The sequence below is a fragment of the Lepisosteus platostomus genome, chromosome 2, assembly GCF_059453375.1.
Source record: "Lepisosteus platostomus isolate fLepPlt1 chromosome 2, fLepPlt1.hap1, whole genome shotgun sequence".
NCBI classification, from domain to species: domain Eukaryota; kingdom Metazoa; phylum Chordata; class Actinopteri; order Semionotiformes; family Lepisosteidae; genus Lepisosteus; species Lepisosteus platostomus.
In genome coordinates this window covers 56,578,871-56,595,843 of record NC_142612.1, presented here as the reverse complement: position 1 = coordinate 56,595,843, position 16,973 = coordinate 56,578,871, and the positions used below count along the sequence as shown (strand labels likewise).

The 16,973-nt window shown below is 40.3% G+C and overlaps 1 protein-coding gene across 2 annotated transcripts in view; it reads left to right on the top strand.

The window, feature by feature from the left end:
• edar (ectodysplasin A receptor) overlaps positions 1-11,494 on the top strand; it is a 48,035-nt gene extending 36,541 nt beyond the window's left edge. For both annotated transcript variants that reach the window (XM_088609173.1, XM_088609184.1), the window contains exons 6-12: positions 529-612; positions 941-1,066; positions 1,528-1,602; positions 2,113-2,185; positions 4,080-4,242; positions 5,606-5,666; positions 8,051-11,494. In XM_088609173.1, the coding sequence (XP_088465299.1) occupies positions 529-612; positions 941-1,066; positions 1,528-1,602; positions 2,113-2,185; positions 4,080-4,242; positions 5,606-5,666; positions 8,051-8,385 (917 nt within the window). In that variant the 3' untranslated portion in view covers positions 8,386-11,494. The remainder of the gene's footprint in view (positions 1-528; positions 613-940; positions 1,067-1,527; positions 1,603-2,112; positions 2,186-4,079; positions 4,243-5,605; positions 5,667-8,050) is intronic.
• Positions 11,495-16,973: the final 5,479 nt, after the last annotated feature.

Below are 16,973 nucleotides of genomic sequence, written 5' to 3'. Positions count from 1 at the left end.
TGTACCCTCTCCAAGACTGTAATTGTTTCCAATGTTTTCAGTGGTGAGAATGGGGCTTAAACACCTGGGAGATGAAAATGACATCAGGATCTTATAAGTTACCTCATTACACAGCAGAGGTTTCTCAGCTGAAACCTATAGTTTTAATCCTCTACACTCAGGGTAGGGTCCTGCCATTTGCTCATTTGTTGAATGTTCAAACAGGTGTTCGTTGCTCAGAGCACTTATGTCCCAGACGTTTACTACATGTGAAGGGAAGTTTATTATTTTGTGTTAAAAAAACACAAGCAGAATGCACTAAGCCATTTAATGCAAAAAAAAATCTGCTCTTATGAATCTTGCAGTCTACAGGATCTCGCGCTGGTCAGTGTCAAGTTGGTTCTGAAATGGCTTTTATTTCATGACCTCTCAGGACAGGTGTATTTGTGTGACCTTTCAAAAATAAAGGGGTGTTTCAACCCACCGGCTTTCAGAGGCTAGTTTAGAGGGGGTACTGACTGATGCACTTGGGCCTGTTGTATGTTGCAGGTATGCGGACCAGTAGGGGATCGTCCGACAGCTCTCCCGCCATGTCCTCCACCAGCACCACCATCTTCCCTCATCCCCACAAAGGTGAGAAGCCACCTGACCCCTCCTCTGGGGGTTCTGTCCACGTCATATCAGTCTGAGTTCACAAAAGGGCAGCAGGCATTGGGATTGCAGCCCTACCTTTCTCTTTGGTTGCATCCAGTCGTAAACAGGGCCTTAGCTACTTTCCTGTCTGCTGCTGAGGTCACTTGGAAATGGTTCGTTTTATCACACTGAGAAAGCATTCAATATAAAGAAGCTGCGAGACAGCTCTTCTCTGTTTCATCACCTGTGGACTTCTGTTGTGTGTTTGAGAAGGGATGTGGCGTTAAACATAACAGTATAACAATGAATCTGTCTGTCTGTTACCAAGATCTGATGGGGCAAGGACATCTGGCTACTGCTCTGATCATTGCCATGTCCACCATTTTCATCATGGCTATTGCCATTGTGCTGATCATCATGTTCTACATCCTGAAGGCAAAGCCCAGTGGCCAAGGTAAGAGCACCGCAGTGAAAGCACCCCGACTTTACTACCCCTCGGTCCTCAGGTACTGTGGCTAGAGGCAGCAATGCTCCCTGCAGCCGAGATGGTTCAGAGTTCAGTGAATAAGACTGCACACCAGCAGTGGAACACCAGGAGCTTCTGATTAAAAACTTGTGTACTCATACAATGAGAGCCATCTCACATTTTGATCAACACATCTTTCTTTGGCTTGTTTATGAAAAGCTCCTGTTCTTTAAATGTTTCCCTCTGTCCTCTGTCCTGGAAAAAAACTTTGGTGACTGAAGCAAGTGTGGTTGGGTTGTCGTTTACTCATGCAACACTGGACAATTATTCTTTTTCTTGGGCGAAGGTTGATTTTTTTGAAGAAGGATGCCTTTGGCATCCTAAAACATTCAGGCTGTTGTGTTTTCACAACGCCTATAGACGACACTCACTGTGTGCTTCATTGCCAGCCTGTTGCTCTGGTCAGTCCATGAAGACTGTAGAGGCACAGACCAACAACCAAGAAGATAAAAAAGAAGTCCAAGGTAAGAAACCTCAGTCTGTAGTGAGGCAGCATTCAGGTCACAAGAGAATACAGCTTAAAAATAAGTTCTGAATTATTTGGACTTTGTTTTAAATAAATAACCACCTCTGTACAAAAAGGCTTACTTATTGTATTCTTTTATGTGTGTGGTCAGAACTAGAAACAGTTCTGTGTTTTCAACACAGGCTCTTGAAAAAGGTGTCAAAATTGTACATTAAAAAGCTTTGGAAAGCTGGTAGTAGTTAGCAAGTTTTCTTTTCTTTTTATAAGAGGATGTAAGAAGTATGGAGCAGTTTTGTATTATGGGCATATTCTCTTTACTTAACTTTCGGCTTTCTTTATTGGGACACAATCTTTGTTGTCTGTGGACATACTGTAGGTTCATTCTGTTGTTCAAAGGTGAACAGATATTGAGTTTGGGCCCGTTTTGCACAGTGTAGTTGCTGTGATATTATTTGAGGAAGTTCAGATGTGTGTGTTTTTTTTTTAAGTACACTCCTTTCTCTTGCAGAAGATGTGGTGATATTCTCTGAAAAAGATGAATTTGACAAACTCAAACCAACCCCACCGAAAGCAGTCAAAAGGTAAATGAATGGAGTTTGCATCCTCTTGTGTCAGTTGGATAGGAAATACTATGCTACTATCAGTCATTACAACAGGTAGATTTTAAGATTGTGCATGGATACCAGGAATAAACATGTTCTAAACACATTCAGGCACAATCATTTTTTGTTCTACAAACAGGCCATAACACAAAATCTCCAAGATGAAACCCCTTCAGACATGCAACTCTCGATCTCTTTTTTAACTTTAGGGCACAAACAAGTTATAAATATTGTAAGTGCTACAAGATAAGTATGTTGGAACTTGAATGGAGGCCTCCAAGTAGTGATTTTATCTCCTGATATTCAGCTTTAGATCTGCAGATAATTAAAGTCACCACAGAACAAGTTGCAGCAGTTGGACTTCAGGTTTGTAGCCTTTGAGTGAGGAGACAGACTGAGGAGGGCTTTGTAGCTGAGCTGCACATGGGCAGTGGGAGGAAAGCCCAAGTTCATCTCAGGAGCTGTAGTTGAAACGTTGTGTGGCTTTAGTTGTAACATTGTGTGGTAAGGGATGAGGTAGCTGTATACAAATGCACCCTGGAGTCACTTAGTTTAAGGGAAGATGTTCATTTACACAAACATAATAGAGCAATTGATAACTACTTCAAGCCCAGGCCAAACCACCAGGTGAAAACATCACAACTTTAAAGGATGACAGCTTTTTGCCCTAAACCTTTTCTTGCCTGGCTGTGGAAACTCGTTGGCACAGCGCAACATTTTGTCTCCTTGAACCAAACTGCACAAACAATGGAGGTTTGTTTTGCGCTTCTTTCTCGTCTTTTGCGTGAGTGAGGCAGAGTGAAACATACATGCACACATTCAGACCTTTTGAAAAAAGCCAGAAGTCTGACTCGGAGAGAAATCTGTAGCACAGTGGTGTTACGATAAGGGGGAAAAAGAACAATTGTTTTTACTGAGTAGGATCGAGTTAATGGTGTTATTTGGCTTCCCATGCCAGACTATGTGCTAATTCATTCAGCAGACTGCCAAGCCACTGGTGATATCTTATGACACAGAAACAATGGCATTCTGTGAGCATCCTTTACTCTGTGTGTCAACAAGGCGCTAAGGTTGGAAAAAACTGAGGAAGAAAGAATCCATAGTTAATTCACATCAAAAAGTCTTATTTCTAGAGACCTATAAGCGAGCCCAGTGAATTCACAGGATGAGAAAAGACAAAAAAGGGCAAAACAGCTTGAAGTCTATTGAAGTTGTGAATCACCTGGCAGGAAAAAGCAATGAGTTTTCCTAAAACGTTTCACTGGGAAGCAGGATTTATTTTCTTATTCACAACTGCGGTGAAAACAGGAGCTTGAACCATCTGCCCCATCAGCCCTCCCCGACCAGGAAAAATGGTTCTTTATTAAAATAATTGAGAATAGAAGGACGGGCCTTTCAGCACATCAGAGCTTGTCATTTTTCTGTATGCTAAGTGATTATATCACAGTATCAAGCCTAGACTTGAGCCTAGTGCCTCTACTTTTGCATCATTCCCTGGTACACTGTACCACAGATGGATAACTCAGTTTAATAAAATATTTCCTAATACTGGTATAAAAGTTGCCTTTACAATTTTCCAGTTATAACACCTTGTTGTGCACACTGAATGTGATCAAGGCATGAATAGCCTGAAAATCTGAAATTACTTTTTTTTTGTGCTGTTGCATGTTTAAAAGCTGTAAAGTAGTCTGCAGAATGTAATTGTTTTCTCTCTAAAACAATATCCCATAACTATAGAACAGACGTGCACTGTAGAGTCCTCAGTAAAGGGTATAGACAGAGTTCCCTGTTCTGAAAGAACTGAGGTGCAATGTGTACAAGGCACAAATGAAAGAGCCAAGCAATAAGTCAGCTGTCTCTTCTGTCATTTCAGTGAAAATGATGCTTCTTCAGAGAATGAGCAGCTCCTGAGCCGCAGCATAGACAGCGACGAAGAGGCGGCACTGGAGAAGCAAGGAGCCACTGATCTGTGCCTGCTCTCTCTCGTACATCTCACAAGAGAGAAGTCCTCTTCCACTAACACCAAATCCACTGGGGTAAGAGTCCCATGCCAACTCACAGCTCCACTCTCCCACTCGGAGGAAGTGAAATGGTTTCATCGACATGTGGGGCGGCATGGTGGTGTGGCTGTTCTTGGGTGGTCTCCAGGTGGCTCTGTTGACCTGGCCACAAAACAATAAGTACTGTGAGATCTTCCACCCTCCTCTGATATCTGCCTTCTGAAAATGATACTCTGTGAGATCTGCCATCTCCAGGGTCTCGGGATTGAGTCTGGCCTTGGCCCGTCAGTCTGTGTGGAGTTTCCAAGTTCGGTAGGGGGGTTCTCGGTGTGGCCAGAACTTCTTATAGGACTTATACAGAGGCAGATGAATAAGATGAGCTGAATGGTCTCGTATTCATAACTCATGCATGTCATGCATATCAGCCTCAAGTGCCAACTCTTACCGCCAGATACCAATGAACCCAGCTTTTCACTTTTACGGGCTAGAAAAATATCCCTGCATCAAATGGTTTCTCTGTGATCTACTTGTGTTAATTAGGGTTGTTGGAATACAATTCTCGTGACTCGACTAGCAAGGGTGAGCAAACAAAATGCATTGTCAAACCTTTTATAGTTTGCTTTATAGTTAATTTCAGAAAGTGAATACACAAGCATATTAAGAACAATTCTGGCACTGAAACAGGAATAGGAAACACCTCAAAGGTAAAGTAGTCTGCAAACATGTTAAAAGGTGCACAAGCACTAACAGTTATATTTTAACTGGCAACCTATACCATGTATGTTGCTGTGCCAATATTGGCAAGGGAGAAAACACATGGCAGTCAACCCAAGAAAAATATAGTAACCAGGGAGGTAGATTAAGTTTTAAGTAGTTTTTGCAAGAAAATGGGTCGATTTGTTTCTTTTAGCTTCTCACTTTGAATCTTAGTTGTAATTTGTTACAGAGGAAATCATACTTTGTTCTTGGATAATCTCCAGGTGGGTCTGTTGACCTGGCCACATGACTATCAATACTGTGAGATCTTCCACCCAACATGATTTCTGCTTTCTGAAAATGATACTCTGTGAGATCTGCCATCTGACTGTGGCATCTGTGAGGTCTGAATGGGATGTCTTGGGATGAGAGAACATCTTGTGCACACAAAACCAGAATAACAGCAGAAAACGTTTTTCTGCTACATCTGTCTGGAGTACCAAAGAACATTTTCTCCATACAACAAATAATTGCAATTGCAAACTTGTCTTCAGATCACATTGATGATCACATATGTCATTCTTTTTAACAAACCTCTTTACCTCTGCCTCTTCTGTTTAACAATTCATCCATTTTCAAAATGTCTTATAGCATGCTTAGCTATTTATTTAGTGACTTAGTTACCATTTTCCCTTTCTTTCAGATTCAGAGCCGGAGGAAAAAAATTTTAGACCTGTACACAAAAGCATGCAGTGTGGCTGAAGGTGAGCATCTATGTATATTCTTTTTTGCACATTGTATATACTACAGTTAACACATATATGTTGTATGTAGTAGTTCAAGTACAGTAGATGGCTGCATCAGCATGCATAGGCTGCAAAGGAACAAGTAAAGGTTTATTCCATGCTGAAAAGAGAAGAAAAAAAAACAACGTTTTTTGCTGTGGAGGCTTCGGGTATGCCTTCTTGACACCATGTATGTGTTTTTATAAGAAAACCCTAATAACAGAAAGCAATGGATCTCAATGAGATCACTTCTACATGTCTTTAAATGAAGAATCCATTTTGGTGCATGCGTTTAAAAAGTAGTCAGATAAATACATTATAAATCTGTCATCTGTCTTGTATCTTTTTTGAATGCATTAGCCTCAAATGAATGATCAGAGCCATTTGGATTGATTCTTACTAAGCCATAGCTAATGTTTGTAGAGTTTTCATGCTTTGTGTTATGACAAGATAATTAAAACCATCTGTATTGGTGCAGCCGCTAAAAATTAGTGCTTGCGCTTATACAAAAAAATTGAAAGAAAAATATTTGCAAATGTTTCTGGGGTTTCTGTCCTTCAAATACACTTCTAAATATCTCCAAAAGATAGCTTTTTCATTTTGCAACCATCAGTGAGAAATGTCAACCAGCAATGTAATTAAAATAATAATTATTTTTACTGTTGAGAAATGTGTGAAGAATGAGCCAGGGAGCCGCTGTGGGGTGCAGATAGGGTGGAGGGAGAGGGGCAGGAGAGATGCAGAAAGGAGGTATTTGTATGCGAGAGAGTGAAAGTGAGTTAGTTTAGAATGTGTTCTTCTCCTGAAACTCTGTTTTCAAAAAATATTGCAAGGTTCCACAGCAGTTCACTGTTAACATCTGAAACCAGTGTTTATATTCTTTAGATAATGTACATTGTTAACAGCATGTGAAGCTTTGAATGACTATCTGACATTCAGTTTAGTTCTCCAAACAAAACCCAGGTTCTCATGTGCAAGTTAGAAAAAACTATACTCTCTCTATACAGGATCACAACCAAACCTTTTCCATCACTTCAACAGTCCTTTATAAACCCTTCTAGGAATTGTGGAATACACATAAAACAAATGCCTATTCCATTCACATTGTTATTTAAATCCAAAACTACATACAGTTGAGCAATAGTATTCTTGTGAAGCACAGCTGCATTTAGTGCAACAACACAGAAAAAAATCATCATGAATCAGTGCATATTACACCCAAATGAACATCTTTCTTAAGTAAAACCATCCATTTGAAACAGAATCTATTTTAATCTAATTTTCAGGATCATAAATGAATAGGTATTTTTCAGATTAACTCAATGTTAACTTTGAAACCCATTAACTATTCATGTAAATATTCTGTTTTCAATTAGAATTCTGTTCCTTTTTTTTAAAGAAACAGCATGTAATTCAGAGCAAAATAACATAATTTGGTGGCAAACTCTAGAGTGTTCTCTAATCTGCATTCAGGTTTCATTCTGAATGTCAGTAGAATCAATAATGCTGTCTTTACTGAAACAGTAAAATACTCAGAACTCTTTAGCATTTTCTCAAAATTACTCAAACACAAGAGTGAAAACTAAGATATATACTTTTATTCTTTTTTAACTCTTAGAAGGACAGAGCCTGACCAGTAGTGTCAAGCATTACAATCCCATAGACATCATGTCCAGACTCTCCCCTGCAACACAAACAGAACACAAATTGCAACACAGTCCAGACCCTCCCCTGCAACTCAAACTGAATACAAACTGCAACAGTCCAGACTCTCCCCTGCAACACAGAGTGAAAACTGTAACACAGTCCAGACTCTCCCCTGCAACACAGAGCTCAAACTGTAACACAGTCTAGACTCTCCCCTGCAACACAGAGTGAAAACTGCAACACAGTCCTGACTCTCTCCTGCAACACAGAGCTCAAACTGCAACACAGTCCAGACTCTCCCCTGTAACACAGAGTGAAAACTGCAACACAGTCCTGACTCTCTCCTGCAACACAGAGCTCAAACTGCAACACAGTCCAGACTCTCCCCTGTAACACAGAGCTCAAACTGCAACACAGTCCAGACTCTCCCCTGTAACACAGAGTGAAAACTGTAACACAGTCCAGACTCTCCCCTGTAACAGAGAGCAAACTGCAACATAGTCCAAACTCCATCAGAAGACCACTGCACCACCCCAAAGGTTTATTCATCTAATTATTCTGTTATTTATTCAGCCTGCCTGTGCAGTTTTCTCCTGTACTGATTCAATTTACACCTCCATGAAGATCTTTTCTTCTTGTGGCTGTTTTGTGAGGTCCTGCGAGGCCTTTATGTGTGATTTTGCATTTATCCGTCAGTGTCCTCTGCCTCTCCCCAGGCCTCAGCCCTACGGAGCTGCCCTTCGACTGCCTGGAGAAGACCAGCCGCATGCTGAGCTCCACCTACAGCACCGAGAAGGCGGTGGTGAAAACCTGGCGCCACCTGGCCGAGAGCTTCGGCCTGAAGCGGGATGAGATCGGGGGCATGACAGACGGCATGCAGCTCTTTGACCGCATCAGTACGGCGGGCTACAGCATCCCAGACCTGCTGACCAAGCTAGTGCAGATCGAGAGGCTGGACGCCGTGGAATCCCTCTGCACAGACATTTTAGGGGGGGCTGAGGGGTCCCTCCCCACCAGTCCCACCATCTCCTCTCGGTGTGCCAGCGTCTGAGCGCCCCTCATACACCCAACACCGCTGGACAATGAAGAATCCCGCTGGGCCTCAGGCTGCTACCTCAAGAGCCTCTCTCTTTTGTGTGTGCGTGCGTTTAGCAGAAATTTAGAATCAATATCCATCCTATTATTTCCCATCGCCAATTGTTTGTTTTTCAAATCACGGCACTCAGCTACAAACCGCACAATCGTACACGGGGGGAGAATGAAGAGGTGGAACTCCACCCCGCCCTCCGTCGAGCCAATCGTCTTCTAACGTTACAGCACCGCCCCTATCCCGAAGGAGCAGCGCTGATTGGAGGAGGGGCGTGTCCATCATATGGAGCACCACCCCATACCGGAGGATCAGCGGTGATTGGAGGAGAGGGGTGTCCCTCACCAATTGCACCATGAGTTTGCAAGCTTGCGGGAGGCCACAAGGGTTCCTGTGTGACTGAGAGCTGTGAGAGCCCTGCCAATTCATCCCTCGATATACTCGCGCAACACTTAACCAATCATTCGCCGCCACTTCTGGAACCCCAGTCACAGCTGGATCACAGAGCTCAGCCATCACTCGGGCAAGCATCTTTGTCATTTTTGCCCCCTGTCTTATCTTTTCAGTCATCTCAATATTACAGCTGCTTGCTAAGGACAGCAGCTTGATTAATTCATTGATGCACAAAACACAAAAGAACACAATGGTTATTGGCAGGCCAAAGTGTCTGTTTTTTTAATAAAAGAGAACACTTTTGTTAATTTTTATTTTTGAGTGAAGCAGGGCGCTGGACGCACTGGTACAAACTTTTTTGAAGGTTTAAAATAAACCTGTAATTTTTTTATTGGCTTAGAAAACCTTACTATTAAAAAAGTATTAAAAAAAGGGCAGAAATCGGAACAGAGCGGACAGCCACAGAAACAGGCGCATTAACAGACTGCTGGTGACACTTTTACAAGTGCCTTTTATTCTCAGTATCCTGGGTAATGGGAGCCAAGCAGGGGTCACACATAATGTTCTAATTCAAGCCAGGGAAGATTTCCATTTATTTTCACCCCATCTCTTTACTGCAACTCTGGGGTCTCCAGCCCCTCTCCTGGAGCTCAAGTCTGGCAAGTTTTATAGGGATCCATAAACCACCACTTTCAACAGGCAGGCAATCAATCAATCTAATACCTAAGTAATTAAGCGATCATTTGACTAAAGATATGAATTCCTTTTAGCCCTCAAGCACCCTAGCTGCCTTTAATTGAATAGGGGACGTGCTTAATGGATCAATAATTTCAAGTGCTTTCAATCTTTTAGGAATGGGTGATACAGGGTGACCTGTAAAGTTTACTGCACAGGGACAAGAGTTGGAAAACCCCAGCAGGTGGGATTATGGTGAAGTTTTGTGTAGCAAGGGTGATTTTTTGGTTCCCTCTTAAACTATACGCTGACTTTTAAAAGGTACATGACTTTTAGGTTGTGGGTTGGAATCCCCACTGCAAATCCTGTTGATAGACCTTCAGTGAGGTACTTTACCTCAGTTCTCCAGTCTGCCCAGCTGTATGGCAGGGAGCCGGCATTGCTGAGGGGTCATCCTTGCAATAGTGTGGTGTCCCAGTTGGGGAGAAGTCCGTCTCACCTGCTTAACACCATACAAACTAGGGTAAGCTCTGGCCCGATTAAGCTGCTGTAGCATGGAGGGAAAAGTACCTAGCTACAACATTCTGCTAATTTTCAGGAATTGAGTTATGAACTGGACTGTATTGCAGGTTTGGATATACAGTAATATATTCAGCTCCTTGACAAATGGTGGTTCATATATGTATGAAGCTTCAGTATTAACCTCCCCCAAGTCCTGTCTGCAGGTGAATTTAGAAAAAATACTCATCCTACCAGGCGCGTCTGTCATTGATGCGGCAAAAAAAAAGTTCTAAAATCTGACATAAATCTTCAGAAATTACACGTGCATGACTTGTGCGGTTTTATTTTTTACTTCTGGTTTTAATTCAATGAGTTGTGGTGGTTTCCAGTTGTGGTGCAAAATGGCTGTTTCCAGCACCCAATTAGCTAATAGAGCCAAATGGAGAAGCCGTGGAAGAAGCCAACATAAATAGATACGCAATCGCTTAAGTATTTTACTATAAGCCAAACGCAGGACTATAGCCAGCATGTTCAATAAGAGAATGTCATGTCTTATCTGTATGATAAATAATGCCTGAAATGTATTTTAAAAGTCTATTATGTGTGAAATGCATAATAGCTTGGTGCGTTGCCCCAGAATAAATCTGATGTGGCAAGCTCTCCAATGTGAAATCTGGACTAAATTAAAACCTTAGGCCCTCATGCTATTCACAGATGACATGTCTGCTGCTCGGTGGTGGCTTTGTGATTGCCAGAGGCTTTTTAAACTTTAACAGTGGAATCCTGCCATCAACTTTGGGGTTTGTAATGTGCCATCAAGGATATGCTGAAAGTTTCAGATAAAGCTGAGACAATAACCCTTAATATTCCCGTTTTTCAGCTATCCAAGATGGAACATTGCCATGTACACAAGGTGTAAAAATATTAAGCTGTTCAGCTAACATGGTCACATCAAACATATTTTATTTTAAAATGTTCCTTCTGGTTTTTCTGTTGTAGATTTGTTCTTTGATGCCCTTTGATTCAGGGAAAGCAACACTGTGTTTAACTAGGTGAACTGAATTCTACAAAGGTCTTTAAGTTCCTAAGAATACTCCCCAACTTCATAACTCAGTAGGGCTGTACCAGAAACAATTATAAACTTAAACAACATAGTCTTTCAAACAGCAGGAGCTGGACTCCACTGATGACAAATGTATCTGCATGTATGATGTTAACCATTTAGCTTGTATTAGTAAGGTCTAAGCTTTTTCTGTCCAGGCTAAACTAGTGAAGAAGGTTGTATTGTGAATACTGAATACTGAAAGAGGGATACTGATGATAACATCAGTACAAAGCAATTCCACTTACCTCATCAACATACTATATAAAAATGTTTAAAATTTAAAAAGCAGGTATGAAATGCTAATAGAAACAAATTGTGCGTGTATATATAACTTATTATTGTACATATGCATTATGAAAGAACTGTATCATTAAAGTATTTCTAATGATGAGAATGAAATCTGTAATTCTTTAAAGAACATTTGCCACATAGTTCACACAATAGTATGACATCCACTGAATACAGAACATACGCCCATCATATACATTAACACCTCCAACTTAAATATACATTCTCACATATGCTACAGTAATCGTTAAAAATCTAACTGCTTTAAATCACATTATGCAGACTTTTTAACACAAGTGACAAATCTGTCCAAGCTTATTCAGCATAACACGTGTCCTTTACTCAAGTCAGTCTAAAAACCATAGTTATGACACATAATTTAAGTGGAATTAACAATATAGACTTGTGCCGTATTAAAAAGTGTTGCTTCAGGGTCCAAGATAGGCAGTTTCTTACTCTGAAGGCTTCCAGGCCTAATCATGCTTATCTTTATATTAATTACACTGCTTGATGTTCTGTCCCTCAGGCAGTCCAGAGAGAAGCCTCTCAAGTCTCAGAGTTCAATGCCCTCTGATGTACAGTATGTATTTCACATTGCATAGATCCACAGAGGCGCAGCACATAGCCCCTTCACTGCACATCCATCTTCTTCTGGCCGTTTCATTTGGGAAGGGCCTCTGAGCTGCCAAATCATCTCAACTCATGCATTAAAGTGTTTTCCACTTTCTTTTAAGCTCTTGATTAATCTGATAATTACAATAACTGGGCCGCACTTTTCCTCGTGATTAACAGAATGCCGAAACTTCAGGCTAGATCCAAGTCTCGAATACAGGGTCTCCTTTGTTCATTGCAAACCCGATTATGAGGTTGCAACACTCTGATCTGACTGTGAAGCTGAAGTGAAGTGGTGTACCGTTCAAGGGGCTTTAACGGTTGACAGAAATATCATGATATCACATTTTACTTTGCTTCGAACACTTGACAGCGTGAAAGCAATCATTATTCTCCATGTAGCAAAAAATGGGCACATTTGAAAAGTGCTTTTAGTTGTGTAACTAAGATGTAGTAATCCCCATTTTAAAGTGTATGAAAAGTATTTAAAACTTGGAAAACAGGAAAACTGGTTAGGCTCTAGAACCCTGTAAATAGGAGATTAAACAGACTCTAGAACCTCGATGAACAGGAGAATAAACAGGTCCTTGAACTCAGTGAATAGAGGATTAAAAAGGCTCTAGAATTCAGTAGCCTCATTCTCCAAGTTGTTGGAAACAGATGAATGGGTGAATGGTTTGTTGTGTTATACCAAAATTTCAGATTCTGGGATTTGTGGACTGTTTTACTGACCTTTTTATTCTTTTCTCTCTTTAAAATACTGCTTTGACCATAAATATCACTGAGCAACAGCTTCACACAAATCGTTGTGAGAAATCACCAGCTGAACTACAGTAACTGATAGAACTTCAGTAATTGCAACCATGTAAGCAGTGAACCTGCTGTACTTGGCCGAGAAAGAAATTTGAACATAGGTATACTTCCTTACTTATTGAACTGCCAAGACTTTTGGAATAATGGAGTCATAAGTATGAATGGCCATATTGTATTACATGTAGCCTCTATGATGATGTTGTGCTGGCTGCATATTCAAATGAAAGTTGGCCAATTACACTCAAAAATCTTTTCAGTCATGATAATGTCCATTTTAAAAATTGTTTTTTTTTCCCAATTCTGTTTATTAAATATCACAGCAGAAACATCAATTTTTTAAAGAGAATAACCATGAATATAAAAAAAGAAATGAAGAATGGAGTTAAGGAAAAAAAATAATAGTGAAAGAGGAAAGAAGGAAAAAAAACAAAATAAAAACAAAAACAGCTATATCAGAGTTTACAATTTACAGGCATAAGGCTATAGCATACAGTAGTTATACATAATGGCTTAGGAATATATACTGAGCTCCTCTTTTAAACCCAATGCTCTCAAAGGCTTATCCCACAAATCTTTAAAACGGTCCAGCTCACCTTTTAGGATGAATCTTAACTTTTCCAAAGAGATCAAGTCTCTTATTACTAATTCCCAGAGAGCTACAGAGGGAGGCTCGTCACCCACCCACCTGGTCATGATTGCCTTTCTTGCCAGCATCAGGGCAGGCTGGACTACTTCTCTATGGTTCAGCAGCTGAACAGGCAAGAATCCCAAAATGCACGTGAGAGGATGAGGATCTAACTGTATTACACAGATCAAAGATATTTTTTTACATACCTCCCACCAGAACCTCTGGACATATGTACATTCCCATAGACAGTGAAACAGTGTTCCAACCTGGGTTTTACATTTAGGGCAGTTAGGTGATGTGCCTGTGCTAAATTTGCTATAGATCTGTGGAGATATATATGCTCTATGTAACAAACTGTACTGCATTTCTTTATACCGGTTACAGACGGAGATTGTTGAAGGCAATGAAAGAATAGTTTTCCAAGTGATATCATCTATACAGCATCTCAGTTCCTGGCTCCAGGTTGTCTGTAAAGATTTTTGAAAGTCTACCTCATGCCTTGACAAGAAAGTGTAAAACTTGGATAGAAATTTCTTTGAGTTCCCGTTCTTTAGAAAGATTGTTTCTAGTGTGTGCGAGCTGCTGAATAAATCAAGACCACCATTCTTGGTACTCACATAATGCCTGATCTGAAGATATTTAAAGAAGTCTCTTGTTGGTATATTATATTGTGCTTGAAGACGCTCAAATGATTGAAATACCCCCCCTTTAAAAATTGTTTAAAAAATGTTGTGTTGTTGAATTTCAGAATAGGAAAACTCAAGCTTATAACAAACAGCACCAAAATGCATTCGGACTAGAACCAGGAAAAATCTCCCAGATTAATTTCTGATTTTTACGTGCTTCATATCCATATTTTGTTTCCGTAAGCACAGGAAGAAAAGGCTTCCTAAGGACGTATTTAACAAAACATGACAGAGGTGCACTGAAACACACACTAAACTTCCCCACCTGAGTAAATACATTAAAAAAATACAGAAATAATCATTTCCTTGTCCAAAAACACAAGTGATTGACATCAAGATGTATTTTTTTAAAGAAAAATCATAAATTACAGCACATTTTACTCAAAAAAGCGCTCATTTTGAGCCAATACTTTAAGTGTTTGAAACACCCTGACAGACACCTCAGGGAAGTTCAGACAGGCTTGTCGTTAAACATGTCTAAAAGGAAGATGGCAGCTCGGAGGAGGAATCTGCCACAGACATCCTCAGGCAGGGGCTCCACTAGCTGCAAGAAGGGTTGAAGACTCCAGCAATTACAAGCCCGGCCTGTTGTCATACCACGGAGGATTTGAAATATCAGCTGTCAGGAAACAGAGGACATTGACTTGCAGAGCCTAGTATTCGTCAGTTCCCATATGTTATGGGAAACTAACTAGCTATCCATGCATTTTCTAACCGCGTCTTCCAATTCGGGGTTGTGGGGGGCACACACAGACAATTTTCTCAGAAGCCAGTTTACATACCAGTATGTCTTTTGACTATGGGAGGAAACCAGAGCACCCAGAGGAAACCAATATGAACACATGGAGAAAATACTAAATACTCCACCCCAGAAATTGAACCCAGGGCCCCACCGTGCCAACGTACTACCGTAAGGTTTAATCTGCATCAGTGAAGGGTGTGTTGCCACTAAAACCATGGCAGACTGCTTTAGAGAAGACCATTTAGAGTGCAGAACTTTGATGCAATGGACACTGTAGGCTGAGCTCAGGATTCATTTCTATTCAGTAACTGACATTGGTTGGAGAAAGGTAAGTCTGATATGATTGAGAAATACCAAATTGCAGCACATCAGACAACTAGCACGATTTCACCTCAGGCCACCTTGAAACAGAGCTTCTTCACAACCATTAATTCCAAATCCAAGATTCTTTCCATGACCTTGGAAGGCTTCTTACTTCTTTCAAAGTGGAAAGTGGTCATCAGTCATTGGTTTGCTCATATGCAGTCAACAATGAGTGGGATCACAGCATTTTGATACAATCTGGATCCTTGCAAATACATCTCTGGTCTATATGTGATTTTTTTCAAAACTTTACTGAAGCCAAGCTTGGCCAAATCCAACTGCTTTGGACAGCATTTCACAATACATAGACACAGAAAAATACAATTAAGTGGTAAAACAAGGATACAAATTTAGAGAAGCAATTAAAACCACTAATTATCCCAGAAGATTACAAGTGGAAAAAGGTGTCCAAATCATAAACTGAAAGAACGTAATGTAATGGGCATGTGCCAACAATTCAGCTGCATCGGATGTCAATAAGCACACTTGAACAAATATATCCAAATATTTATGGTTTCTTAGCCAAGATACACAGTGTTGTTGGGATGAAGCAATTTAACACATTGACTGGAAGAGCACTTTAACGGATAGCGCCGGATCTAACAACAGCAGGGTTGCTCCAACCGGTCTTGTTTAGATTTGGCATAGATCATAAACATAGAAGGGAACCGGAGAAGGAAAGAAACAATATATTAATTTGACTTTTGTTTGCCACAGAAAAACTAGTTGAATTTGCAGGATTCGATGTTGGTTTGGCTGTTAGGTGCAAGGGCTATGGATTCCAGATCTAAAACTGTGAAACACACTGTTTCAGGCACTGGCGAGCTAATGATATAAAGAAAGGGGCTGAGACTGGAAACGCTAAGGGCTGTGAACTAGAAATGTTAAAAGCAACACAGGCTGATGATCCAGCCAAGCGCGGCTTATAAACGCAAATAAAAACCTTGGGGCAGGAAACTCTTCCAACCATCATCATTCAAAATGAAAATGCATCCTGTAGATGTGAGTAGCTGGAAGTTATTCCGAATGTTTGCGCAAAAAAAAAAAAAGTTGCGCCATAAGCCCACCAAATCCAAACATAACGTCTCAACATTGGTAAATGACTTTTAAACTAGCATTACATTTCAGAATCTAATCTGTAGCTCTAGCCAGAGGTACCAGATCTGGCATTATGAAAGACTTTCTGTCGGGAACATAAAGCTGAGTCTGTTAAATTACAATACAGTACAAATAAATTACAAATGCTCCTATTAAATAGGTGCCATGCGTATGTTATGATAGTAAATTTGTCTTTAAGAATCAAAATATACATCTGCAAGAAAAAAAACTACAATACGTTTAGCACAGGAAGAAAAATAGGACCCTCCCATTCTGCATGGCTTGATAAGTCCCAGTTCATGGTTCTTCTCAGGCTTGTGTCTGAGCCCATTAGCATTAGACTTAATCTTCATTAACAGAACAACCACAAACACTGATCTCCAATTAGACAAATCAGTCTAACAAACGCATGGTACATTAAACTTTCCCACCTGAGTAAAGACCTTCAAAAAATAATAATTTTCCCAGTCCAAAAACAAAAAACGTTCAACTTGTGAACATAACATCAAAATGTATTTAAAAAAAAAACAATATGTTAGTTGTAAGTAATGTTTGATATTGCAAACCAATATAAAAAAGCTACAGTACATTTATTTTGTTTGCTGCTCAAGCAAATTAAGAAAGATAACATCTTGTTGTTTCCTAGTC